Below are 26638 nucleotides of genomic sequence, written 5' to 3' on the forward strand. Positions count from 1 at the left end.
CTATCTCTCTATTAAAGGCACAAAAAGCCCAAAAATAAATCTTTAAAAAAAATTAAAATAAAAACTTGCCAACCCAAACATCTGATCAGTAGGCTTCATGCAGAGGAACAAGTATATGGTGTGCTGACGTAGTGCTAAAACAAAGTAGCTTGCTAGAGGAAAATGTTTTAAATATAGCGTTCACTTGCACTTACACTATCAGCGTTGAGTTTTAGCACGTTTTTTCTTAAAATTCACTTAATTACGTGGCGCAAGCAACCCGGTCTGTAAAGTCATATAGTCTAGCTTCTGATTGGCATTTTCTTGCCCAATATACTTACAAGTACCTACATACAAGCCTGCTTAAAGGAATACTGAACTGTTTCTTTAAGATAAACTAATCATGCCACATCCTGTGAGAGTGATGCTACAATCAGAGACAGACATGCAGAAAATATAATGAGAATGGATCGGCTGCAGAAGTTAACACTGTTATGTTTTAGCCAACCTTTAACAACATTTACAACTGCAGCTCCTCCTGTCTTCAACTCATACAGCAGGACCAAATGATGACACACTACTGCTGCTGTCTTATTATATCTAAACTTCTGTTTTAGCCAGGTTTGTTTCATCTTCTCTCTGATTTTTAAAAGTTTGTTTTAATAACCTTCAGATGTTTCTTTTTCTCTTCATCATGATGTTTTGTGTAAAGCACTTGTTACTCAAATGCGCTATATTAATCATCTGCCTTGCTCACAGTTAACAGTTGTTTGTTATTGATTTGTGATCTGGAGGAACATTTAAACTTTTTCTCTCTGTTATATTGAGACACACTTCAAACACACTTGAAGCCTGAAAGCACAAAAAGACCAACATGCATTGGCAGAGAGATGGTAGAGAGTGAGGGGGCGTCACACAGGGACTGGTGCCCTGAGCAGCTGGGGGGTTTTAGACTTAGACTTAGACTTTCTTTATTGTCATTCAAACTTGTACTTTACAGTGCAGATAAGAACAAAATTTCGTTGCATTTGGCCCGTTGTAGTGCAGGATAAAAACAGCAGCAAGTATTCACATATAAAAAATAAAAATAAGGTGCAGAATAAAAATAAGGTGCCTTTAGCTCAAGCTGCTCTCCAGTACTGAGGAAGTGAACTGCTACCCCTCCATCTCCAGCAACCAGTCCCAAATGCCATACTTGGTCCATACCAGGACTTGAGCCGACAACCCTCCAGTTCCCAACCAAAGTCCCTACAGACTGAGCTACTGCTCATGTTCATTCTATAACATGGGTTGAGCTGAGATGAAAAACTACAGCACACTGACACATTCTCACTGAACTTTTGGTACACTTCGTTCTGTTGGCTGAATTTGTCTTTTGAATGAGTTCTGTGCAGATGGGTGGAAGGAAAAAAGACACAATGGTGGCCCAGAGCTCGAGGTTGGTCCACTGAGATTGGCATGTCCTGTTTAGGTAGCATTCTTCACAATATACACATAACACAAGCAACGTACAGGCGAGCAGCTGAATGTAGCTGCAGCAGCAGCAGAGCGTGAGAACTGATGCAGAAAAAAGCTAATCTCGGCTACTTGTGTGTGTTTTTATTCTTACTATTCATCCTAAATATAAGTTATCAGTTGAAAAAAGCATGCAGCATTAAAGGGCCTATCAGACGAGCTGCTGGACTAAAGGGGAGTTTGAACTTCCAGAACAAGGAGCAAGGTGAAAGCTGAAGACAAACACATTGTATGGTGGTGAAAAAGAAACACAGAAACACATGGGGGCAAAATGACACAGGATCAAGCAACAGCGTGTTCGTAACCTCCCCCCCCCTCAAAAAGACAAAAAAGAGCCATCATAATGAAAACACAGGGGGAAGCAAAATAACAGCGGGGTTCAGCGCATGTGAATAACCTTTCGGTGCTGGAAACACAGCTCACCCTTTCCAGAATAATTGAATTTGGTGTGCTTTGTGACCAAGTATAAAGGCCTCCCTTTGCTGAGCGGCAGGCCCGGCCATGGCTGTTGCATAACAGAGCTAATAAAGGAGGCCTACAGGGCCCGGGGATGGAGAGGAGGAGGCAGACACGTGGGAACTGCCTCTGTTCTGGCTGCTTTGTCTGGGGGCCGCGAGCGAGCAGAGCCCCCGGGCATTAGTGTAGGCATGCCTGACATAACGCTCATTCCACAGCAGCAAAAAAAAAAAAAGGCCCGCAGAAGAGCTCAGCTTATCTGCAGGAGCCCCCCGAGCGGCTCAAGGTGTCCGCCATCCTTAAAGACATAATCATCAAACGTGTACGCAGGGATGAGGAGGGTTTCAAAAGTGCTGACTTTACAGATTTGTCAACTTTATCAATACCACAAGTTTTGAACTGATACAGTCTTTGATATTTTAATGATTGATAGTATCAAAAAGTATCTAAAAAAACAACATCTACTCCAGAAGACAGTTGCACAGGAGAGGAATGAATCCATCAAAAATTGCACGCAAACAACAAAATATATATATTAAGTAAAAATAATGACATGTCGGCACTGAAATGTTGCCAATTAAGACGTGTGCAGGAGGTTGCTTCCAATTCATGATGATTAAAAAAAATAATCATTAGCTAATAACGGGTGCCTTGGACTTCTATTTTTGTTGCCGTGGTATCAAATCAGATTCTGATTTTTACTAGTGTTTACTACTTTACGAGTTTAAAATTCTGGTATCGTGACACCCCAACCTGCTTGTGCTAGAAGGTCATGACAGAGGGAAGCTAAACGCCAGAGTTTGCTAAAGAGATTCTCCGTCAGGTATCTGCACCTATTTCACACATCGGTCAGATTTTTCACTACACGCTGCCATCTAACCAAAAACATCTCCGTCCAGCTTCTCCCCCCCCCACCCCGCCTGCAGACATGGACTGTAACCAGCGAGAACAAACTTGAACTCTGGCTGAAATGCAGCTCTGTTACACCACATCATTGACAATTATGTTTCAGCTCAATGGCGCTTGTGTTTTAGTGATTATAGGCGATGATCCACAACTGACATGCCTCTCTGCAGGTCAGTAGACTCGAGGCTCGTGCACATCCCTGACCCGGACCCCTGACCCTGCACAACAAGAAACAACAAGGTGTCCAAACAAACTGTCACAGCTCTTCATTTAAAGGCTTAATCTGTGATGGAACAATTAATAACAAGCATCAAATTAGACAGTCCTAAAAATAATATCTTGTCTTTCTTCATAGGTGTCTTCTTTCACCTGCACTTAGGTGTTCACATAAATGCAAAAAAGGAGCTTCTGAGGCTCCAGTCACAGATCATATTATGACCAAAACATGGAAAAGTTTGATCCCAACCAAATAAGGCTTCAGGGCCCTAAATCATCACTGCTGTCATGTCAGTGTCTGACACAAAGGACCAACTAATACTACCCACTCTGACACTTCTTCAATTCATCCACAGAAGAAGAAAAATGTCCACTCTTGGTAATCAAGACTATCTGCTACTCATATGATCAATTTGATTGGCTGATTGACAAAAATGAGTCACAACATTTTGAAAGTAGAATTTATGTCACAGTTAAGACACAGACATGAAAAAAAAAGTTCCCTTCATGTTGCTTTTAGAATTGAAGTATTTGCTGGTTTTCTTACTCTTGTACTTTATCACTTTGTCAAGACAAATAACGGTTAACCAATCAGATTCTGATATTCATCCTATACAAATTTAAATAGCTTTACCTGGAATGAAAAACAGGGACTATCCTGATCTGATGTATTTAATTACGTTGTCATGTATTCGTCGTGTTGAAAGAAACAATCACTTTGTGTGGAGACTTTGAGAAAGATTTGCAAACAACAATCAAGCTTTTTAAACTTCACTCAGCTAAGAAACTCTTCTACATTCTGGTATGAATCCACCTCCATTGGGCCGTCCCACTAGACTTTAATACGGCTTGAGTGCCATTTCATTCTTGCTGTGCCTAAATGCAATATCTGCAAAGATACATTTTTGTCTTTGGTAAACACTGATCATATTTTTGCACTGTTCAAACTGATGTTTAATAGAGCAAACCAATTGTAGAAAAATCAAGAAAATTACAGATTTGTCAATCATTAAATATTGGCAACCATAAAACAATTAATGGCTGTAAACTCCATCACAACAATCGCTTTGAGTTCCAGCTCTACTATTTTTTTAAAGATCAGATCACATCCTCATTTGACAACACCACAACTAGTTTGACAAGTTAATACCAGCTCCATCCATCCAAAAGCTGATTAAGCTTTCAAACATTGATAACATTGCCATTTCTAAGAGGATGTTAAGTGTTGGAAAACACCTTAAACTACCTCTTCACACTATCTGAATATCACAGTTTACGTTTGGACAACATTTGGTTCATTTTTCTGATTCCACGTCTAAATAATCTGATCACATCGAGGCTCAAGCTCGTGTGCTCGCTCATGTTTTCACACTGAGTTAAAGCCTGTAGCTCAGGATAATGAAGGCCAGCAATAATAACATGTGGTAGATACCAGATCTTTAAACCATCAGCCTTTGATTGTAGTCGTACTTAAACAGAGCAGCTGTCAAACGCGGAGAAAATGCTTATCATCGCTGCATTCAGCTCCACCAGGCTTCACACTCCTTTTTATCTACAGCTGATGGACAGGACGACATTTTTTTTTTGTAAGAGCGGCTGACACTAACCGAATAGCTGACACCTTTTTGTATCTGTTGCACGTTAGCAGAAAGTCAGCTTTAGGGCTGTGTAGTGATGTGATTTATTGGAAATTCAGTATCAGGTGGTGACAGAAGACATTCCTCTGGCCGGGATAACCTATAAATCACTGAGCAGCACCAGAACAAATGCAGAAAACATTCTTTAGTCATGCAAAGAGAAAGAAAGAAAAAAAAAACTCCACCAGAGCTCAGACGCTGACGATTATGAGATGTTGTGAAACTGCTATCAGCTGCACACAACAATGCTTAATCAACTTGCAAAGGGGGAGTGGAGGGGGGGGGGGGGGGTTCTTCAAGGAAAATCAGGTTTCTCTTATCTAGATTACATGCAGCTACTACATTCCCACTGTTGAAATCAGCTGCAAGAAATCTGCTTTGAAAAAAAGTGTTGCACAGAGAGAGAGACAAGTGTTGTTTTTGTCAGAACTTTCCCTTCATAATGCAGCAGAGGTAAAAAATACTTGCAATAATTCCCAGTAATCTCACAAAGTCTGCTTTGAATGCCTGATTGAGCCTGTTTCTGGGCCGCTGAAATCCCAGTCCCCCACAAAAGCACATCCTTGCAGCTTTCCCAGTGGCCCAACTAGCATTCCTGACATTTTTTCACAAAGATTTCTGGGAGTTGGAGTTTTTAAGCCCTTTGCTTTTACTAAGTTGCATACTTAAAATCAAGAGAAACACGCAGATTATGGGGTCAGTTTATGCTGAAACACAACTTTAGAGAGTTGAGAGCTGCATGGACAGGAAGAGGAGCTGGGTAACAATAGCTCACTGTGCTGAAGCAAGGAATGTTTCAGGTCAGTGGGAGTCATAAATGAGCTTACTGATGAGTCTGATGATTCAGGTTTGTGGAGACAGATTCATGTAAACTCAGGTGACTAGACTGACAATGCAGTCTGCTGTTTCAGGAGACAAACAGGAAACACTGAGCTGCTTCATGTCAGAGCTGTCACACATTTAAAAAAAGACAAACAATCTGAAAGTATTAATGTGAGCTGCTGCACAGTAGGGGACCGTGGGGCGTTACATCCCGTGTTTGCATGGGAACTTCTGAAAAAGATTGGAGGCCACAAAACTGGCTGCCAAATCTCATCTGATTCATCGGTGTCTGCTACAAAATCCACCGCAGCTTTGTGTCACATTAAAGGGGAATGAAGGGGGGTGACTTTACTGCCCCTGGCCCCGATAAACAAAACAAAACTGGCCCCCTCCCTCCTGGCATCTCCTCACTGTGTTAAGTTTGTTATGAGGACCTGCTGAATTAAAAAGACTTTATATGTGTGAGTGTTTGTAATGTGCTGCCAGGCCTTCAGCATACCTATCTCTGGGGTCAATCCATGAAGTTTGCCGGGTGTTGTGGTCGATAAAAAACACTCTGCCATCGTAATCTCGGGCTTCCTCCCAGCCCGCGGGCAGCGGCAGCTCCGAGCTCTCTCTCCGCTTTCCGCCGCTGACCCACGGCATAGCGTCGGGGATGGTGAGAGGGGCTGAAGCCCCCCCTGCCCTGGCGTTTTGTCCCCCCCAAAAAAAGTCGCTCTTCTACTGCATTACAACAAACTCAAACCTCGACGCACTTGTCGGCGCAAAGAAAGTTGACGTTAAAAAAACCCTAAACTTTCCACCGAGGTTGTCAGCTTTAAAACGGCCCAGCTGGAGGTACATCCAGGTTCCTTCTTCCTCTTCTTTAAACCCCGCAGAAAAACAGCAGTGCAAGCTCTCACGGTCCTCGGTCCTCCATGTTCGCCTCCTCCACCATGTTTCATTCCTCCGTGTCCATATTCGGCTCCAGCGCATTTGCATAAAGTGTCGGACGTACAGAGCTGTTCCGTCCAATGAGGAAACTTCAAGGCTCATCTCTCTCAATAAACTTCATCGAGGCTGCTAAAACTAACTTAAAAAAAAATGGTTTAGGATTTTAGTTCAACCCATTCCTTACATTATATTAAGTCACAACAGACGTCTATTAAATAAAACTATTCAACACGTTAGCCTACTATTCAATATCCCACAGACTTGGACAGTTATTTAGGCTACTGCGTGAAATAAATATAATTATCATCAATAAATAAATAAAAAAACTCAAACTAAACTTTACATTTAACAGCGGACAACTCCCCATTTACACAGTGACAAACCTCTAGTGAGTTGAAGACTCAGATCATTATAAATTGTACAGCAGCGCCACCTGGTGTTAGGATAAGAAATAGCATGGTACCACTATAATAACTATACTGTAATAATAATTGTGAATTAATGTAAAAAAAGAATATTTTGTAGGCCTAATTTTAAGTCATGATGACTACACAAACATTAGGCTATATGTTGAAGTAAAAGGACAAGAAGAAATCATGTAAAAATATCAATATTGAAGCAATACATGTACAATACAGGCCTACATGTAAATACCAACTTCCACACTCTTATGCAATAAGAGATAATAAGTGCAGTAAGAAAACTTATTTATGTTTTCATTTCATTGTACAGTGTTCCCCTTGTTATTTTTTTGTATCATATCTTTGCTTTAATTCAGTGTATAACTTCTGTACAGTTTATTTTAAATCACTTAGCTGTTACTACAACTTGTTTATTTTTACTTTTACTTTTTTTTGTACTTTTCTACTCTTTTTTTCTTACAATGCTATTCTATTTTATATATAATTTTAACTTTTTTGTAGAAGCTGACTCAGGGAGAAACGCACAAGAATTCCAATGTACCTGTACTGTCCTGTACCTGTGCAAATGGCAATAAACATCTATTCTATTCAATTCTGTTATGCAATACAACCACATGTGTACACCTGTGATCAAACCCACAAAGAGGTACACTTAAGTAGATATGCAGACATAAATACATAGCAACATACTCATTAGCATACACACAAACATTTTGTCTGAATAATAAAAGCCAAAGTTGATCAGATCTACTTAAAGGGGCAATAAATATTGGAACATCGTGTTTAGAATTGGTACTGCAGTCCAAATTCAAAACATTGGTGAGCAGTGTTTCCCCCGCCCCCTCCTCCCTAGAGTCGATGCGTAGGCCACAAGCTGCATGTCACGGACACGCTTCAGTGTTTAGCCAGCTCTGCATTGGTCTTGTAAACTTTCTGGGCTGCAGCCTCTCTCCATTTTTCAGAAGCATCTCCAATATTTATCCTGACTTTACTATGTTTCTGCTCGTGGAGCTTTTTAGAATATTTCAATATTTTTAGGTTGGGTAGAAGCAGTTATATCTGAACCAGTTCGCTTGCCCGCTTCCATCACTGTAACATCTGTTGATTTGCCTGGCAAACCCAGGGAAGTCCAAATGGCCGTGTGGGGGTACCTATCTTCTTCTCTGTTCAAAACGAATACAGACCATTCTGGGCCGGAATGGAAACTTAAATGGAGGACATATAGCTGCTGCATTGTTGTCAGACAACAACACTCAACATAGCATGTTTCCATACGATATCATCAGACATTAAGGAAGAGAGGAGAGGTTAGAGTGCATCCCGATGCAGAGCTGGCTAAACACTGAAGCTTCTGTGACCACGGCATGGCCATGCATGCACATTGACTCTAGGGAGAAGGGGGGCGGGGGTAGACTGTGCTCTCCATTGTTTTGAATTTGGACTGCAGAACCAGTTCTAAACCCTTTCATAGCTACATATTGCTCCTTTAATGTGTGATGACATGCTAAGGTCATATTATGATTAAATTCAGTAATCTTATTGCTCCTTTACATATCCTTACATATTGATCCGACTCCTTCTCTTTAAATATATCTATTTTGTTATTATTATCATATTTGTACTTTAAAATACATTTAGATAAGAGAAGAACAATATTATAACATCATGATTTTGTTATACCTATTACAGATATTAGATTAATATTCCAGTTGGATAAAGTTTTGGGATCCAGGACCTTTGTCGACCTCTTTCTGCTGTGAGCAGGAACTGCAACACCACTGATGATGACACTTATTTCCTCATAGTTTTTTAAGATTTATGTTGCAGTGACTGTAATCCCCAGGAACTCTGCCAAACATTTACTGTAACTGGTTTTTGTTCAAAGTACATTTTCCTTGTCTGTGTAAAGTTTTGATTAAGTTGTGTGTTGGAAACTGTGGAGGAAAATGTGGACTTCTTCAGGTGGGGTTTGTGGATAAGTCCAGACTTCTGTGCACTTTTCCTGCAGGATGATGATGCACCTGACATTCTGTGTGTGTGTGAGTGTGTGTGTGTGTGTGTGTGTGCGTGTGTGTGTGTGTGTGTGTGTGTGTGTGCGTGTGTGTGTGTGTGTGTGTGTGTGTGTGTGTGTGTGTGTGTGTGTGTGTGTGTGTGTGTGCGTGTGTGCGTGTGTGCGTGCGTGAATGTGTGTGCAGCCGAGCAAATGAGCACTCCATATGGAGACGTCAGTGCAGTCAGCTGAGCATTTTTTTCTGCAGAGGAGGAGGAGTTCTGGCAGGCTAAGCAAGGATTTTAACAGTGCATTTTTGTTGTGTATTTGTTTGTGTGTGTGTTTGTTTTATGTGTGTGTGTGTGTGTGTGTGTGTGTGTGTGTGTGTGTGTGTGTGTGTGTGTGTGTGTGTGTGTATGTGTGTGTGTGTGTGTGTGTGTGTGTGTGTGTGTGTGTGTGTGTGTGTGTGTGTGTATTTGTGTGTTCACGGCTGGGAAACATTTCCTCACATCAGAGCTTTGATCTATAGCCTCCTACCATTATTTCCCACAGTTTCTGTGTTCATATGAGGGCACACAATAAGCGGTACTGTTGTTTCAGAATCGGTCACATGGAGAAAAAACTCTTCACTGTGAAACCACAAATATGAACATTAAAAATTCCTAATATGTCATCCATAGTGTCTTTTTGTTTTTGTTGGAGTTTAATTTGCATGATTGTTAACTACATATATGTTTAATGATCACAACATCTCCTTTTGCATGAAGCAGATATCATTTTCTTTGCATGATTTATTAACATGGATACTAAAATGTATTATTTTCTTAGGACTGCCTCCATGATTCATTGATAATTATGTGTTAATGACTCTAGAAATTACTGTTGAGAGCCAATCTAATTCTAAATCACAAAAACTGCATATTTTAAAAGTTCTAGATATTTTGTATCTCTTTTAAGGGGCATAATAACCTGACCATTAGCTTTAAGTTGTACCATGTTAATAACTTATTTACACTTGATGACACACAATATGCATTATGATGTTCATCAAGGAGTCTATCTTTTGCATACAAAATGCATAAAAATCATATCCTGTCTGCACATAATTGCCTCCCTTGCGGCCTGCTGATGGTTGAGTATGGCTGTCTCTGCCCCTGCTGCCCATTGGCACAGCAGCAGGAGCAGGAGGACCTGAAGGGGGAGGGCCGATCGAGCCCCCCTCTCCTCCCTGCAAACAGAAGATGTGAGCTCCTCTGAGTGGGGAACTGTTTGTGAACGAGCCGCAGAGCCTGAGCGGTGAACCTCAGGTGTTTAGAGCAGCCACTCCATCTGAAGAAGAAGAGGAAGAAGAAGAAGAAGAGGAAGAACTCTCGTGGCTCTGTGAAGCGTGAAGGCCAAAGAGGGAGAGAGAGAGAGAGCAAGAGAGAGAGAGAGAGAGAGAGGGAAAGATGGACACGTGCGCCTGCGCTTTGGAACTGCTGGGGATGCTGGTGTATATTGGATCATGGCTGTGCGCTTTAGCCACCACCATCCTCCCACAGTGGCTCACCATGTCGACCGCTCTGCTGCCCGTCGAGAGCTACGAGCTGGGCCTGTGGGAGACCTGCGTGGTGCAGGACGTCGGGGGGATGGAGTGCAGAGCATATGACAGTCTGCTGGGCCTCTCCAGTGACCTCAAACTCGCCCGCATGCTCATGTGTGCCTCCCTGGCTGTGGGCATGCTGGGAATGCTGGTGGCCATACCTGGACTCTACCTGGTGAACAGCTGCAGGGAACACGGAGGCTACAGAACCAAGAGGACTTTGACCATCATAGGAGGCGTGCTGGGGATGCTTTCTGGGGTTCTGTGTCTTATTCCTGTTTCCTACATGGCTCATTTAGCCGTGATACATTTCTTTGATGATAAAGTGCCAGATGTGGTGCCTCGGTGGGAGTTTGGTGACGCCTTGTTCTGTGGCTGGGCTGGAGGGTTTCTTCTCATAGTGGCAGGGCTGCTGCTGGTCTCCTCCAGCGTTTGTGCACAGGTGGAGAATACGCCGGCGCTGCAGAGGAGACATCAGCTTATGGGGACAGATGTTTCCTTCAGGAAGCGCTCAGAGTATGTTTAAAGGACAAACTATGAACCCGCTTAAAGACTGACAGCACAACACAATCACCTAGAGCTGCACTTCAATCTGCTCTCAAATCACGATGTAAATATCAAAGACAACATCCTGCATTGTAGTTTCTTTATCACATGTGCAAAAAATGGATCAAATGTTTTGTAAAAAACTGTAAAAAGAAAAATAGAGACCTTGCAGCAAATGTGCCGGTAGACAATATGACAAAATACCTTAAAGAAGCTGATGTGACCAGAAAAATTACTTTTGTATTCCTTATTTTTCAGGATCAATGCCAACAATAAAGAAAATGTATTTTTTAATCCTTTAAATTGAACATATTACCTTTTAAAAATGCTGTGATTGTAAATTAGTTTTTAACGCTTAAATCATAGATAAAGTGACAATGAGTCTGTGCCTAGTTATGTGCAGCACATTCAGATGATTTCTATAAAGTATCTTATTGAAATATTGTGAAAGGTTTTCTCTTTGTCTTCCTGTGTTGTGACTTCTGCAGGAAAATATCAAACCTGGTCGTTTATAATTTTTACATTTTTGTTGATAAATGAGAATTTTGTGGCCAGAATATGAATGAAAAACTGAACATTTTGTCTTTGGTTGAGTCAGAGGTGGAAACATGGCTGCTCTTTTTGCTTTTTCCTTGGAACCTAGAACCTATTTTGGTCTGTATTTGTCCCCGGTGGCTCTGTAAGCAGACAACAAGCTGAGCAGGAGGAGGAGGAGGAGGGTCAGGGAGAGCTGAAAACAGGCGTCTTGGTCCGTTGGGTGTGTGTGCGGTGGTGGAAACTCAGCTTGAGACTAATTCCATCAGATTTCCTGGTTGCTCGCTGAGCTAAGCTGTGTTTAATGAATGCTCTAATGGGCAGCGTGTACCATGAAGAATGCTGAGCAGGTTACCCTCGGCGGCTCCCGCTTTGACATAATTACACAAATTTGCCAAGGTCAGAGGGCGTTGGCGCTCTCTGCACTCCATAACTGTCTGTATCATTTACACACACGCAGGTACACTGATGTGAATATGTTGGTGCATGAGAGGAGGATGATTTTATAACCTTTTGCAGGCTTTTTCCTGCGGTCAGCACTACATTGAAGTTAATGAGAGATAATGATGCTGTCACTGCAGCATATGTTTCCTAAAGGGGCTCAGGGAATGACACAGTGTTGGTTTTAAAGAAGTGAACAGTGTTTGTGTCAGAGCCAGAGAGCGTGGAGAGTATTGCAAGACGCCCTCCCATCGTCTGACGCCACAAGGGCTGCAGGGAGAGAGGGCCGGTGTCTCCTAGAGTGAGGGCAGAAATCAGCAGGGGAGGACAAGAAAACAATTGCAGAGATGTTCTTTTGGATTACAGTTTGAGTCTGTGGGAGGCAGACAAATACAAGACAAACAGAGGAAATGTCTTCTTCATAGGATGTTGAAAAGAATCCAACAACAAACAAACACACCTGATCCAAGCGGTTGATAAGCTCACAGTGAATCAAATTGTTCATCATCTTTATAAACTGACTAACTGTAACATGACCCTCTATATGCTGAGAGTTCAGATGAAGATAACTGATTATCATATCTATAATCAGATATGAAAGTCAGTGCAATAAGTTAGGGATTAAAGTTCTGTAGAATCAGTTTTCCACACTCATAACTGATAAACCAAGTTGATAAAGCTCCTTCACCCTCACAACTACCAACTACCAAATCCCTTTGTATGTGTCTTATCTTCAGCCAAGGATGAGGAGAGAGTAAGAGTGAGACAAGTTACAATATAACTGTGGGGGAAAAAAAGTCAAGTAAAGGGTCTTCATTTAAAATTCACTAATTATTATAACCAGTTAATTATTCTGAAAATGTGACAGCTAAAGTGTCAATTTTGCAGATCACATGGCTGTTTGAAAATGATCCGAGTGGTTTATTATTTTTTATTTATTTTGGAGATTATTTTTGGGATAAGAAAGAAGACAGATCAAATTCTGCATTGTCTTTTTTTGGAGTATTTCGTCTTTCTCCTTTCCTTTAATCAAGCTTCTTCTTTAATATTTACCCTTTTTAAAAGCTGATCATATACAGTAGGTCTTTGTGTTATCTGAATCTTTAAAGAAATAAACAATTGTTCAATCGTTTAAATTAATGTTGTGGAGTAAAAATTACAATATTCCCCTATGAAATGAACGGAAGCCCAGAGGGGACATGCTTCCATAAATTTTGTTTACTCCGTTTTCTTGTGACAACATGTCATTTCTGGTGTTTTTCTCAAGCTCTTTACCTATTTTTCCGGCATCTGGAGATAACAAAGCTTGTTTTTTCATGATAGCAGGATACTTTTCTGGTTATCTAGAAAAAAAAAAATAGGCTGGTATCTGTGATAGGCCAGACCACACTAATGAGGTTACTTAAACTTATTTCAATGTTTGTTTTGTGCTTTTGAAACTCTTCGTATACAAAATAAATAAGTCAAGATAATCGGAAAACACCCTGAAATTACTCTTTATCAGGAAAACTGAATAACTTAGATGTATGGATGCATTCCTGCATCTAGGCATACAAATCAAATTTCTTAAATGGTACTTCAGTTTTGTATTTACTTTCTGTCAGTAATGATGGCACTGAGTATTAACTTCTATTTGATTTTGAGATTTTTAAGATGATTACAGGAACCTCATAAGAAGATACAAATGTATGCATAATTGCACTTTTTCTTGAAGTCTCAGCTTCAGGTCTAGTAGTCTCTTGCTGCAAATCACCTTTGGTAAAATATTTCAAAATTAATCCATACATTTGAGGTTTTATTTTGATCTAACTCCTCCTTTATGGAGCCTCTGTTATCAGTGTTTTACAGAGCAGATGATAGAGTAGATGACTAAGCATGACCGATTAGATAAAACATAAGCAGCTCAGGGTATCATGTCATACAGACTTATCTGTAGAGGGGAGTGAGCAAGAGACAGGTGGGAGGCAAAAGGATGAACAGAAAATTATTTTAAAACTCTTCCCAAATCTCTTATCTAGAGGAATGTTTTGAATAATATTTAGCTATGCTCTATCAAAGTATAATCAGTGGTTCTCATATTACTGATTACTGGCAGAGGCTAACAATCTTGCAGGAGTGCTCAGAGCACGTCTACCTTTCATCCACTTCTGTGACTTGTGTTTTTGACAGAGAGTTGTGTCGGCTGAAGAGGGCCTTTTGTTTCCAGCAGCCAGCCGCCTCCAAAGGGGAGCAACGGGCCACTGGGCCACAAACTGTGCGTCTCTCTCTGTAAGTGTGTGTGTCCGCTCAGGCAACAATCACTCTCTACATACTCACATGCCTGCTCTCGTCAGCCTCCTACCCGGGTCACATGAGCAGGGCCCCCAGTCAACCTGACCTGCAGAGATCCTCCACACATGGGGCCCGTTAGAAGCCCACACCTTGACATGTTTTGTCACCGCCCCCGGCCAGCCTGAGCAGCAATAAAGGTGATCAGTCATTACAGCAACACTTCACTTGCACTATTGAATTACACTGCAGGAGAGATAAGGTTTATTATAACAACAGCAGATATGAATCTGTCCCTGAACTTCGGCACAAATGCATAACAACTAGATTCATGTAATATGAACCTTATAGAATCTGATAGAGTCTGAATGAAATAAAACGTGAAAAATCATCTCACATGTATTTAAATAAACTATCAATGCAGCTAGGGTTGTCATGATATTGAAATTTTAAACATCAATACAATACTTGTAAAAATCAAGCAATATTGATACCTGTTTCAATGCCATGGCAGCAAAAAATATAAAACCTTGGAATCATAAAGGGTAATTTCTTGTTTTTAATGATTGAAAGTTGACAGCAAACTCCTGAACACTAAATTGTACTTATCCGATGCCAAAACATTGCCAACATATGTACATTTTAGACAGTGTTTGAAAAGTATTGAAATGTATTTGACAACCTCATAAGCAGCTAAAATAGCAACATTTTTTAAAAAGTTGATAGCATTATAGCAATTAAGGACATAAATAATCAAAGTGACATAATAATAACTCCCACTATGTTCTCATGTCATTACTGTAATCTGCTGGATCTGTGAAACTCAACTGTTTACCCAACATAATGGTAAGCTAAGTTAGCTAAGCCAGTGAAGTAAGAGCTAACTTTCCTAACAACTTTCCTTCAGAATTTGTTGAAGAGTGAGAAAAATCTGCGTAACAAACTATAAAGAAATGCTAGAAGTCACGACCCAGTCGGCTATTTGGCAAAGTTAGTAACATATAATTAGCAACAAGCTGGTTAAGAAAATAACATTTAGCAGCTAACCTAAACTGTAAAATAGCTGAAAGAGCCAACCTTACATTGGTTCATTAACAAGACATTAAACAGTAAGATAGGCTACTAGCTAAGTAAGTATGATGCTAGCTTTCTAGCAGGAATATGAGATGGAAAAAGTAAGCTACAAGCTGTGAAACAAAGTGGAGCAGTTAGAAACAAAACTAAATTTTTTAAAGCTAAAATGAGCATGCCTAAAGTGGTTCGTCAATAAAATATGAGTAGTAGCCTAAATGCTAACTTTGCTTCATTTGATGGGAACACACAAAGTGCTAGTTAGCAGAGTCGCCATATGGGAGCGAAGTTTGAAGTATTGACTGACTGAGATCCGAAAAGATCCTAAAAGATTCATATTTCTTCAAGTAGTAGCAGTTTTTATTTTCACTTCATGGTCACAGTAAGAATTTACAACTTTGGTGCTGGAAAGGGTGATCCATTTGTTTCTCACAGATTTTTTTGGGGGTAAAATAAAATGGTAAATGTTTTCCACCGTATAGGTTTTAATGTTGAACGCTTTAAGTCCTCCACGAAATTAGAAGTCACTTTGTCATGGATCAAAAATATGATTTTGAACTAGTAAATGGTTCCTGACATTAGGTTATTTGTCATGACAATTCCTCGCTGTGAAATGCAGGATTATCTGTGCCCTGGTTGCATCCATTTGGTGCTTCAGACTGCTGTGCCAGGCTGGTTTCTGTCCAGGGCCCGTGTAAGGGATCCTTGTTGTTCCTGGGAACCTCTGAGCTCAGGGTCTGCCAGGCGTAGCGGTAGCAGAGAAAAAGAAGCCCACTTATAAGCATCATTATGGAGGCCATGATGCCCACTCCAATGGCCGAGCCGACCTGCTGCTTTACAGGGGCAGCAGGGAGGTTAAACTCAGGAGGAAAGTCTATAGTCCTGTTGTTCAGCACAGAGGTCATGTTCCAAACCAGCGGCACCAGACACAGCCCCGCTGTCAGCACATACAGTGTCCCTGCCAACAAAAAAAGCAGTCTTATGTTGCTACGGTCCTCCAAAGAGAAGTAAGCGACTCTCAAAGCCATAGCAGCGCTGATGTTTCCTGCCAAGCCGCAGATCATCCCAAGCACCATCAGAACCTGAGCCACAGGGATCTCTGTGGGGATGAAGGGGTCCGAGATGCTGATGCTCTGACAGGTCTCCATGCTGGAGAAATAATGACTGAAGAAACACGCCTTCCAGATTCCCACCCATGCCACCCCCGAGGAGATGACGGACACATTCTCCACGTGCCACAGACGCCACTCGTTGATGCCAGTGGTGGTCATGATGAGGATCCAGGCTAAAACCCCGCCAATCAGGCCCAGGAACTGCCAGTGGGCCGTGTGGGACATGTAAATCATCCTGCTTGTGTGACGCTAACACTCAGAGAGACTGAATGATGACTCCAGTCTGACATCCATCACAGCTGCTGAAAACACAAAGACACACAACTGTGGTCAAAGTCTTAAGCACAGCCTTTCCCAGAAGTGGGTCCAATCGATTCATCTGGTATTTTTTATCTAATGAAATTTGCTAAATGTAAATAAACTGCTACATAAAACATGAGAGGAGGAAAACTGTCTACTGACTCAAACTAATGTTTGTGACTCTAACCAAGGATATTCTGCGATTTACCCTAGAAGGACCCTTTAAACCAGGACTTTCCACAAATATATGGGGTAGTAAGACATTGAGAAAAGTAGCCGGCTAGGAGGGTCCCAGTTATGCCCTCGAAGACAAAGATTTTGTCAGAAAAATTCCAGACCTGGTGGTGGCTTTTGGCTTCAGTAGCAATTGCTGCCCTTAGCTCTTTGAAAAAATGCCATATGGTACCAGCAGGGGTGTGTCCAGACTTTATTGACTAGGGTGGCCCACCTGGGGCTCTGACATAAGGAGGGGTGGCATTACGTTTGTGGGTATATTACATAATGAATTCAATTTTTTCCCCCTTTCTATCCCCACTAATGATATGTACATGTAAGTTACACAGTTTGGCAAAACATAAATCGTCTTTGTTTGATTCTTTAGTGACTTAAAAAAGAAAGATGTTTATGCAAAGTCACAATTTAAAGTATTTAGTAAAAATATATGCAAACTCTTGCACACTGTTTAACTTACAAAAACACCTCTGGACACATCCCTGGGTACCAGAAAATTATTAAATTTCACACTGTAGTGTGTTTACTCATTCAATTTAAGAGAGTTTGTGATTTATTTTCAAGGATGATTTCCCCCCACTCTGTTCCCACCTAGTCTGTAAACAGATTTTCATTTTTAAAACAATGTCTTGAAAAAAGGGTTTGGCACAGACTGGCATCTTTCTAACTTGAAGCAGTGGTGGGTATTCTTAAATTTTACAAGAAAAAAGACTTGTGCATTGTAATTTAAAACTATATTTATATATCATAATCAACAAAAGAAAAAGCAGCAGGCTGCATTTTATTCCCGACTGCCAGCACTTAAAGAAATGATTATTGTTGAGGTTTTGAGATAACCTCCTCAGACATTTTGTGTGCAAACTCATACAAAGGATTTAAAGATGAAATAAAGACAATATTTTCTTTGAGTCAGTTATCCACTGACTTGAATACCACGTTGTCTTCATTGGGACTACGTTCTCTTAAAGGAGTGAAAATGATTCTGTGAGGTTTGTTTAGCAGGTAGAGAAAATGAGAACACAGCGTTAGACGTCATTCCTTTAAGAGTCCCTATGCAAACATTTTGGTCAGTCCCCTGCAGCAAAAGAAAAACATGCAAATGTTGAACTATATAAAGCTACATGAGCTGCGTTTACAGGATGTCAGTTAGGTTAAACAACCAGAGGAACTACACTACACTGTGACAATAGGCCTTCTTTACAAACCGGGAAGTCATTATTTGCTGTAAACGTTAAACTTTACTCGTCCAAAGTTAATACAAAATGTAGAATCAATCAGATAAATAAACCATTATGTCACAAAGTGTTCCTGGACCGTTTGGGGACACCTGGAGGGTTTGGGATCCTAGGACCTTTCCTCCTTTATCCAGAATGTAATTATTTTTAGCTTTAAAGAGGGGGGTTATGCCTAAGAGAGGACTCTGGTCTGGTCTGATATGGTTTTGTACAGTTTTGCTACCACTCTGCTCTACACTATAAAAAGTATATTATATTTATTTATGTTGTCATGTATCTGTATGTAAAAGTACAATGAAATAAACTGAGTTGATCATGAACAGCTGCAATATGCGAAGGTTTATGAGGCATTCTGTGGTTTATAAACACTAAACTACACATGGAGTCAGATTCTCATAACATGCATCGTCATGACTGTGAACATGACTGAAGAATCAAACATCTGCTGCCAACATAGTGTTTGTGTGATCCCTCATGATAACTGCAATAACTCTGCTTATCTGCACAAGATCTACATGTAGGACATAGTATCATACATTAAAATGCCCATGGCAATGTCCCATAATCACAAAATTCTGTTGCCAAAAACTAGTTACAATCCCGTTTGATCCAGACTTGTCTTTTGAGAAAGTAACACATTTGAAATTTGACCAAGGGTCTGGGAAATGAATGTATTTAAATCTTGTTTTATATTTTAAGAAAGTAAATTGCTTGTCCTATAAACTTATCCTTAACGGTGGCCTGGGAGGACAAATGCACACATATTTCATGTTTGCTAAAAACGTTCCACCAGATCCAAGAACACTTCATTAAACGCAAAAATATTTCATACATCGTGAATTCATTTTGAAAGAAAACTATTTCATGAAATATTTATTACTTCATCCTCACTGCCTACTTCCTTGTACTTCAATCACACTCATGTTCCTCCATCTCTTCCTCCCTCATTGACGGGATTTCCGTCCTATCACTTACTAGAGGAATGGTCCGACTCTTTCCCGTTTCTCAAATGTATTTCCCCAGAACTTGAAGGTTTGTTTTTTTTTAGCAGTAAGTAAAAATGTTTTTAATGTTTCATGAAATCTTTTTTTTTTTCATTGAGTGAAATATTTGTGCAGTCAACCTTCAGGGCCACCGTACAGTCCTCTACCTCTTAATACTAAAATGGATAACAAAGATAACTAACTTAGTGAGTGTTGATTTTTCAGGCTCTTACAGCTTTGTATTCAGTACAGAGAAACATGACTATATCTCCTTCTATCAGGGCTGATATGAAGGTCCAGATACAGGCTGAGGTGTGTTGCTAACAGGTTTTTCATTACGTATGTTACATTACATCCTCATTTATGTCTCATGAGTATTACGTCATTAAGTTATAGTGGTAATAATTTTTAGAAAAACTAAAAATCCTCCCACAGATTTGCAAAGCTGTCATTTCTAGAAGAAAACGTTAAGTAACTATCATGCAACAATCTTATGGATGAGACTAAATATACCTGCAACACACAGCTTTATGGCTTTCTTTTAACATCTGCTCCAGGAGAGATCAGTTCAAACGGTAAGATAACAGAAATAGTTTTAAAACATAATATTGAAAGATGAATAATGTTCAGAACTAAAATAAATCTTCTTTAGGTTACAGTTCAATGTCAGGTAGTTTGTTGTCCAATTCCTGTAGTTAATAATTATCCTCATAATTCTTTTATGCAGTCAAATAAAACAAACCTTTGTTTCCGTAAAAGTTGTTTTGTTTAACTCACCTCGATGTGTCTCCGATGTTGTATTCTCAATAAGGTGATGTTTTCATCACGGGGTAATCTGAGCGACGGTTCACATGTTGCTGCTGACATGTGAGACACAGTCGTACAGCAACACCTGACTGTTAAAGATCTGGTCATGTCAAAGTCTTTAGCTTCCACATTATCAGCAGAGAGGAGGGTGTGGTGAGGTTAATGAATGACAGCGAAGAAGGAAATCAGTCACACGCTCCTGTGTGGTTCCAGCAGACTCTTTATTTGATATAAAGGAGCACAGCTGATAAAGTGTTAAAGAGTCAGGCTGTAGCAGTGCATGAAGCGTGTGAAGCTAATGTGCAGAACAAACATCCTCTAATTAAGACTGACTTTATCCGTACAGTCTGAAATTCAGACATTTCATAGACTGAATCTGGTCAACGTTTGCAACCTTTTCTCTCCATATGTGGTTACAAGATAAACCTGAACATTTTTTTAGTGACAGAATTGAACTAAAAGTCAAGTAACAGCTGTGATACTATGCATTCAACATCAGCACCGTGAAAACAAAACACAGTGAAGTTATAAGACAAAATACAGAAACACTTGGTCAACTCATACGTGGCAAAAACATCAATCTAAAAAAGTTTTTTTTTTTTTATTTCTGGCTGTGAATGAAACGTGGACAGTGTTGGCAGTGACTCCACAGGCACTTCAAACGTGGATCTCACTTGAGTGAAAGTCTGAAAGGTGAAGTGGTGCTGTTCTTGTGTTTGGTGAAGTTGAACAAGTGCTCCTTTAAACGACCAGTTTCTCCCCACAGGTACATTCACCAACTTATTCATCATCCGTTTATCATGAAAGAACACTCTTCTTCAGTGAGGAAAGCAAGGGCACAAAAATCTTAGTAAAAAGGCCACTATAAATGTTACCAAAAAACACTTGTGTTTATTGAAATATTTCGGCCAGATTTTGATGAAGAAGATGTGAAATTATTTAAACATGATAAATACTCCTATTTGCTCACACGTCAGGTAGCACGGCTGCTCAAATCAGATGAAGATAAAATACTGTCCCCCTCCTGCGCAGATTCAAAAGGCTACAATAAATTACTAAAAAAAACAAAAAATAAAAACAAAGCAAAAATGGCGTGATAGAAATGAGATACAGTGGTCGGGTGAGCCCAGGAGAAGCAGCATCTTTCACAGGGAGTTTGTTTAGATGCTTGAAATCCACGTGTTGTTATGGCAGAAGATGTGAAGAAGTAAAATGTCAGAAATTGCAACAGGCTGTTTGCCTCTGCAGATTCTCTGTCTCCCTCTGCTGGACGCAGGGCTCATCTGCATCTTGGAGCAACAAAACCTGTCTTCATGATCAGACTTTGGGCTCTGTTCTGAGTCAAAAATGGTCCAATGAGTTCAAAACACCAGCCTCTGCTCGATGGGCAGGCTGTCTGTCAGACACTTGAGCTGCTCGTCGCCCAGTTTGATTTTGTCCTCGAGCTTGCGCTGCTCGATGATGAGCGCAGACTTCATCTTGACAAAGTGCTCGTAGTCTGTGAGGCTGTCCTCCTGCAGGTAGTTGGCCAGAATGTCGTAAACAACACGCTCTCGTCGGTCCAGGTTCTCCTTCAGCTCCTTGGCATCCTCATGCTGTCGGATCAGCAGCTTCCTCTTCTCGATCAGCGTACGCTGGAGAATTAAGGATCATGAAACATGTAAGGATTAGAAGATAGACCAAGTTTTGCACATTATATTTATAGATTATTAACACATTGTATTTTTGTATTATTATTTTATCTTGCATGAATATACTCTCTGCACTGCGGGTCAGAGAGAGACAACTTCAGATTTTTCTGTATGTCCAGATATGGCAAAATGTGACTTTTGACTTTTCTCTTCAATTAAGTAAAAACTCTAACAAATCAGAATATAACCTTGTGTGATCTTATATAATCTCCAGTTCAGTTATGGGAAGCAGATGGACACTAAACAGAGACTGATCTGATGAAACAACTACCTTCTGTTAAGTTCATTTTTCTGCAGTGAAAAAAAAAAAAAGCAAAAGGTTGAACCACTTTGATAAAGCAATGGTTGTCAGTTGTTAATTCAACTCAGGGCTATCTATTTTCTTGCAGAGTTTATTACCTACCGAGGTAATTAGTATGACAATCACAGAGATTTTTATTTTTACACATATCTAAAATTCTTGGGTCCCTGAGGAGTCTCTAAGTAGTTCAGGAATTTAAAAATAGGATATGTAAAGCCCTAACATAACCACTTAAACATGCAGAAAATAAGCATCCACCAAAGCCAAATTCTTGATTATTCCTCTGATCAATGTGAGGCATGAATGGGAGATTAATTGACCATTAACTCAAATAGTCATGGACTTAAAAGGGCTGCATTTACTCACCCTCTCTTCTGCTGTAGCATCCTCCTCCAGACTGTTGAGGGCGTTCTCCACTCGGGCCAGACGGCCCGACAGAGACAGCAGCAGGCTCACCACCTTATCAAGGTCTCCTACAAACATCCTGAACTTGTCCAGCTCGTTAGGTTTGCACACCTGCTGGACTCGAGCCTCCACGTCGTCTCCCAGAGCGTTGTTATCCAGGACGTCCTCCTGCAGACTCTCCCGCGCCTCCCGCAGCACCTGCAGCTTCTTGCTCAGGCTGTCAATCAGCTCTTGCTGCAGAGTGGAACAAAGAAGCAGAACTCATCTGAAGCTGACTGAAAGCAACACATTTTCAGGAGCATATGTTTACCTGAAATAAGCAGACTTACAATATATAAACATGATAAGTGAGTGTGTGGTTACCTTTTTGTTAGCCAGGTCGATATCCAGCTCGTCCTCAGAGTCTTCCTCCTCCTCCTCCTCCTGCATGTCCTTCATCTTTATAAGGAGTTCAGCTTTGGGGGCAGAGGTGCTGTAATATGTAGAGCTGGTCACCATAGCAACAGCTGCAGCCATACTGTCCTCCTTCTCCCTAAAACAAAACAAAAACAAATGATGTTTAAACATTAAAATACCAAAAGCAATGACATTCATGCAAGAACAGTAACACAAAAACATTTGTTCTTGAGAGCACAAATGATTTCACAAAGCGTTTCGCAGAGCAGAGCAGCGAGCTGAATCTCAGACTCAGGGACACACAGCATCTGAAATCACCATGCATGTCTGTTTAATGTGTCGGCCCACTCTGATTATTCAGGAAACATTGGCAGGAAATATAAGCTTGTGTGTGTGAGGGAGTGAGAGCGTTTTTGTCGATGTGTTTATTTGAGACAACTGAAATACACATAAATCTAACGTAAACCTCCATCTGTGGAGTTTTCTACTGACAGTTGTCAATGCTCCGTGTGACAGTGTTACAGTGTGAGCTCTCAGGTCGTGGATCAGGTCGTACAACGTGACCTCATAAATAGTGAGCTTTGGTCGTGCATTGTAAAAAAATTCAGCCTTAAGTGTGAGCTGACATTTCACCGCGACTTTAATACAATCGTACAGTGTATGCTGGGCTAGATGTTTATGGTGTCCACCTTTATAACATTTCATTCTTTATTATTTGACACTGAAACAGTTTCTAGTAGCTGTGTTTGTAGTTTGTATCAGGGCAGCTATTCTAACTACGGACAGTTACATTTGTCTATGCAGAGTTCTTCTTTTTACCCTTTGGTGACATATTTTGAACCAAACTGCTGAATCCAGCTGTCTGCTCTTCATTTGGTAGACCAAAGAAAGACCGCTAAATGTCCTTATGTTCAAACATCGTGACCACACCTCATCAGGAAATCTTTAAGTTTCTGCAGCTTGGTTTGTATACAAGTTTCAAATCTTGTGGGCACAAATTTAAGTCAGATTTTCACACAAATAAAGTCAGTCTGCTACTCTACAGGTCAAACTAGGACAGGTAAGCATGTGAGCGCTGTACAGATAAAATGTATTGTTTAGGGAAGGCTAAGCTGCATGACAAACACGATATGATCAGCTCACAGGTCAAAGAGTGGATGTTTCTTAGACACAGTATGAAACCTAAAAGTGAGTCTGACCTCTCCTCGGCGGGCCGGCTGACCGTCTGTTTTGTAGGTGCCTTCTTGCGTTGGTGAGCTCCCTCCAACAGCTCCTCGCCCTGAGGAAAGATCCCCTCCATCAGGTCCATGGTGGTCTTCATCTTGCTCTGGTCCAGAATATCAACCAGGGATTTGTCTTTTCCCATGATGTCCCGGGCCAGCTCCTCCCTCTTTTGGTCCTCGTTAGACGCTCCTGTGGTTTTTGTGGTCACCGTGTTGCTGCTGGGCTCGTCTGTGGGCGGCGGCGGTGGCAGCTGCTGACTATCCGAGCTGATGAGATCTCTAACGGTGCTCATGTATGTGTCTCTCTGGGGCTGTGGGTCCGTCTGAGCGTCGGGCTCCCTCTGACGAATGAAGGCACAGAAGACAGAGTCCTGACCTGCAGCTCCAATACTGCCAAGTCTGGTCACACCATGACCCTCCGACTGGACAGCAGAAGGGTCACTGTGCCACAGAAATGGACTGTTCTCCTTCTCCGAGGTTCCCTCTGAGTGCACGATCCTGATGGGAACTTTCTTCACTGCAGACATTTGGTTTTCTATTACATGCTCCATCCTGAAAAATCAGACAAAGAAAGAGAAACTTAAAAACAGAAGCCCTCAAATTTTCCCTCTAAGAGGAGGAGAAAATCTCTTGTTGCAGTTATCTGAGCATTTCACTGATTTAAAGTTTCACTGCATGATGGCAACTGAGATTTTTTCCATGCCCAGTACTCTGCTCTATCCAGGACTCCTCCCACCAGTTTGGTTTCTGCTCACTGTTCTAATCCTGCTGCACAGTCTCACTGCACGTTCAGCACAGATGATATCCATTAGTTCTGAATCAAGAGGATGAACAAACAGCTTCACAATGAGGGCATTTACGCTAAATTTACACTGCAAAAAGTGAAATCCAAGTCAGATTTAAAAATCTTTAATCAAAGCTGTATCTTTTTATTCTTATTGGAAAAAATAGCTCTTCTAACCAGGCTGCTTTTATGTTTGAGAATTTTACTTTCTGCAAGCTTATTTTGTCCTTAATGATGTTGACAAGATGTAATAGCTTTTGTCTCTGATCTTATCACTAGTTTTGACTAACATTATGCTTGAGTATAGAAAATGCAGAATCAAAAGAAAAATAATTTATTTTTCTGAGTATTTTATCATTTTTATTTCTTCAAATTTGAATGACTAAAGGCAGTTCTATTCTCATCAAACTCTGAACAAAGCAAGGATTTCTGCCTACAGATGTGAAGAACAAAAACATTTCTTAAAAGTGAGAAACAAATAATGAGACATTTCAACTGTTGAACAATCTGTAACACCCCACAAGTGGGATTTTACTTGAAGGCAAGTTTGGAAAGAAATGTATTAGCCTGAGATTTATAATCATTACTTTTGGAGAAAATGTATTATGAAAAATCCACTTTTACAGTGTTTTTGGGGGTTAGGGTTAGTTGCTGTTTTGTTTTTCTTCACAAAAGTCAGGGTGTATAGCCAAATATAAAATGACTGAAATAACACAGTATGCTAACGTTAATCACAGCTCCTACAAACTGAGAAAAAAGCTTCAGTTCTAAGACTTAAGATATTTTATCCTGTTTTTAAAATAAATCATTTTAAGTGTCAAAAGTGTGTTTCCTTATTCTATAAGAAAATAAAGTTGGTTACATTTTATTGTTTGTTTTTTGCAAGCTCTTTTTTTGCAGTGTTTACACTCCAGTAAAATGGCTTGAGGGAAAGTGGCTTTCATAGAAATGTGGATAATCCCATTTATTTACTGCGGCTTGATAACACTCAAATGGTGGTTGTACAAAAGCCGAGACTCTCAATAAGCTCCTTTGTACGAGCAGCATAAAGACACGATGAGTAGAGGAGTTACAGACACTGTTCAGTTTAAAAGCTGCAGCAAAACTTTGCATTTCTGAGTAAATCCCCCCCCTGCTGAGGAAACAAGAAAACTTTACCCATTAGCGTCTTCATCCTGCAGAGAGACCGGAGGTTTGTCGCTGAGTCTCTGAGGGGAAAACTGCGGCGATGGGGAGCGCTGCCTCTCCATGTTGGCCGTCACAGGAGGTCTGTAGGAGGAAGCCGTGGGAGAGGAGGCTGGCTGAGGATTGGATGTTGATAGATGATGCACTGCCCCTTGTCCTTTGTCCTCAAGCCCTTTGCCCTGCTCAGAATCTGCCTTTGCAGAGTGGGTGGGGGCAAAGGCGGGGTTAGGGGCAACGTGAGGAGGGCAGTGGGTGAAGATTTCACTCTGGGAACCGGTGGAGGACTTGTGGGACTTGACCTCTGGGTAACTTGGACGTGGGGGAGGCTTCTCCGGCACAGAGAGCTTCTTCCTGGGCTCAGTTGCGTCCTCGTGCTGTGGGTGAGTGGACTCTGTGAGGCTGTGAGAGATAGACGAGGCTCTGTGGTTCAGGGGTGCAGGGGCTGCTCTGTGTCTGCAGTCAGGGTTTGCTCCTGTCATGGGTAGAGGGGGCGGTGCTGGGTACTGTTCAAACTCCACAGGCTTTTCTCTTATTTTACAGTCTCCTGGCCCTCTGTCAGAGAACCTGAGGAACACAATTGAAAGCTTTTAATGACACACTGTTCAGGAGGCAGGCAGCGTGGACTGTCATCTGCAGCTCAATCAAATAACAGAGCGCAGCAGAGGAG

At 40.9% G+C, this 26638-nt stretch overlaps 4 protein-coding genes across 11 annotated transcripts in view; 1 reads left to right on the plus strand and 3 right to left on the minus strand.

Annotated features, from left to right (window-relative positions):
- wwc3 (WWC family member 3) overlaps positions 1-6514 on the minus strand; it is a 38053-nt gene extending 31539 nt beyond the window's left edge. Inside the window, exon 1 of one of the 2 annotated variants that reach the window (XM_020630799.3) lies at positions 6031-6514. In XM_020630799.3, the coding sequence (XP_020486455.2) occupies positions 6031-6176 (146 nt within the window). In that variant the 5' untranslated portion in view covers positions 6177-6514. The remainder of the gene's footprint in view (positions 1-6030) is intronic. The other variant, XM_020630790.3, reaches the window with a different exon arrangement.
- Positions 6515-10324: 3810 nt separating this feature from the next.
- On the plus strand, positions 10325-10984 carry LOC109983154 (putative claudin-24). Its single transcript, XM_020632717.3, has one exon. The coding sequence runs from the start codon at positions 10325-10327 to the stop codon at positions 10982-10984; it is 660 nt and encodes a 219-aa protein (XP_020488373.1).
- Positions 10985-14788: 3804 nt separating this feature from the next.
- On the minus strand, positions 14789-20101 carry cldn34a (claudin 34a). 2 transcript variants are annotated; one of them, XM_020631341.3, is made up of 2 exons: positions 19957-20101; positions 14789-16732 (listed from the first exon to the last, which is right to left on the minus strand). In XM_020631341.3, the coding sequence occupies exon 2, from the start codon at positions 16662-16664 to the stop codon at positions 15909-15911; it is 756 nt and encodes a 251-aa protein (XP_020486997.1). In that variant the 5' UTR covers positions 16665-16732; positions 19957-20101; the 3' UTR covers positions 14789-15908. The 2 variants fall into 2 exon arrangements, with proteins under 2 accessions (XP_020486997.1, XP_020487005.1); XM_020631349.3 differs by having other exon boundaries at positions 14789-16729; positions 19957-20086.
- An 87-nt stretch (positions 20102-20188) lies between these two features.
- Positions 20189-26638, minus strand: part of shroom2a (shroom family member 2a) — a 43350-nt gene continuing 36900 nt past the window's right edge. For all 6 annotated transcript variants that reach the window (XM_020631320.3, XM_065956136.1, XM_065956135.1 and 3 more), the window contains 5 exons: positions 25945-26535; positions 23979-24554; positions 22747-22915; positions 22345-22617; positions 20189-21620 (listed from right to left, as the gene is read on the minus strand). In XM_020631320.3, the coding sequence (XP_020486976.2) occupies positions 21348-21620; positions 22345-22617; positions 22747-22915; positions 23979-24554; positions 25945-26535 (1882 nt within the window). In that variant the 3' untranslated portion in view covers positions 20189-21347. The remainder of the gene's footprint in view (positions 21621-22344; positions 22618-22746; positions 22916-23978; positions 24555-25944; positions 26536-26638) is intronic.

The sequence above is a fragment of the Labrus bergylta genome, chromosome 6 (genome assembly GCF_963930695.1).
Source record: "Labrus bergylta chromosome 6, fLabBer1.1, whole genome shotgun sequence".
NCBI lineage: Eukaryota > Metazoa > Chordata > Actinopteri > Labriformes > Labridae > Labrus > Labrus bergylta.

What these genes read in the sequence shown, in the direction of transcription:
- LOC109983154 (XM_020632717.3), top strand. Translation starts at nt 10,325, where the DNA reads ATGGACACGTGCGCCTGCGCTTTGGAACTGCTGGGGATGCTGGTGTAT.
- cldn34a (XM_020631341.3), bottom strand. Translation starts at nt 16,664, where the DNA reads ATGATTTACATGTCCCACACGGCCCACTGGCAGTTCCTGGGCCTGATT.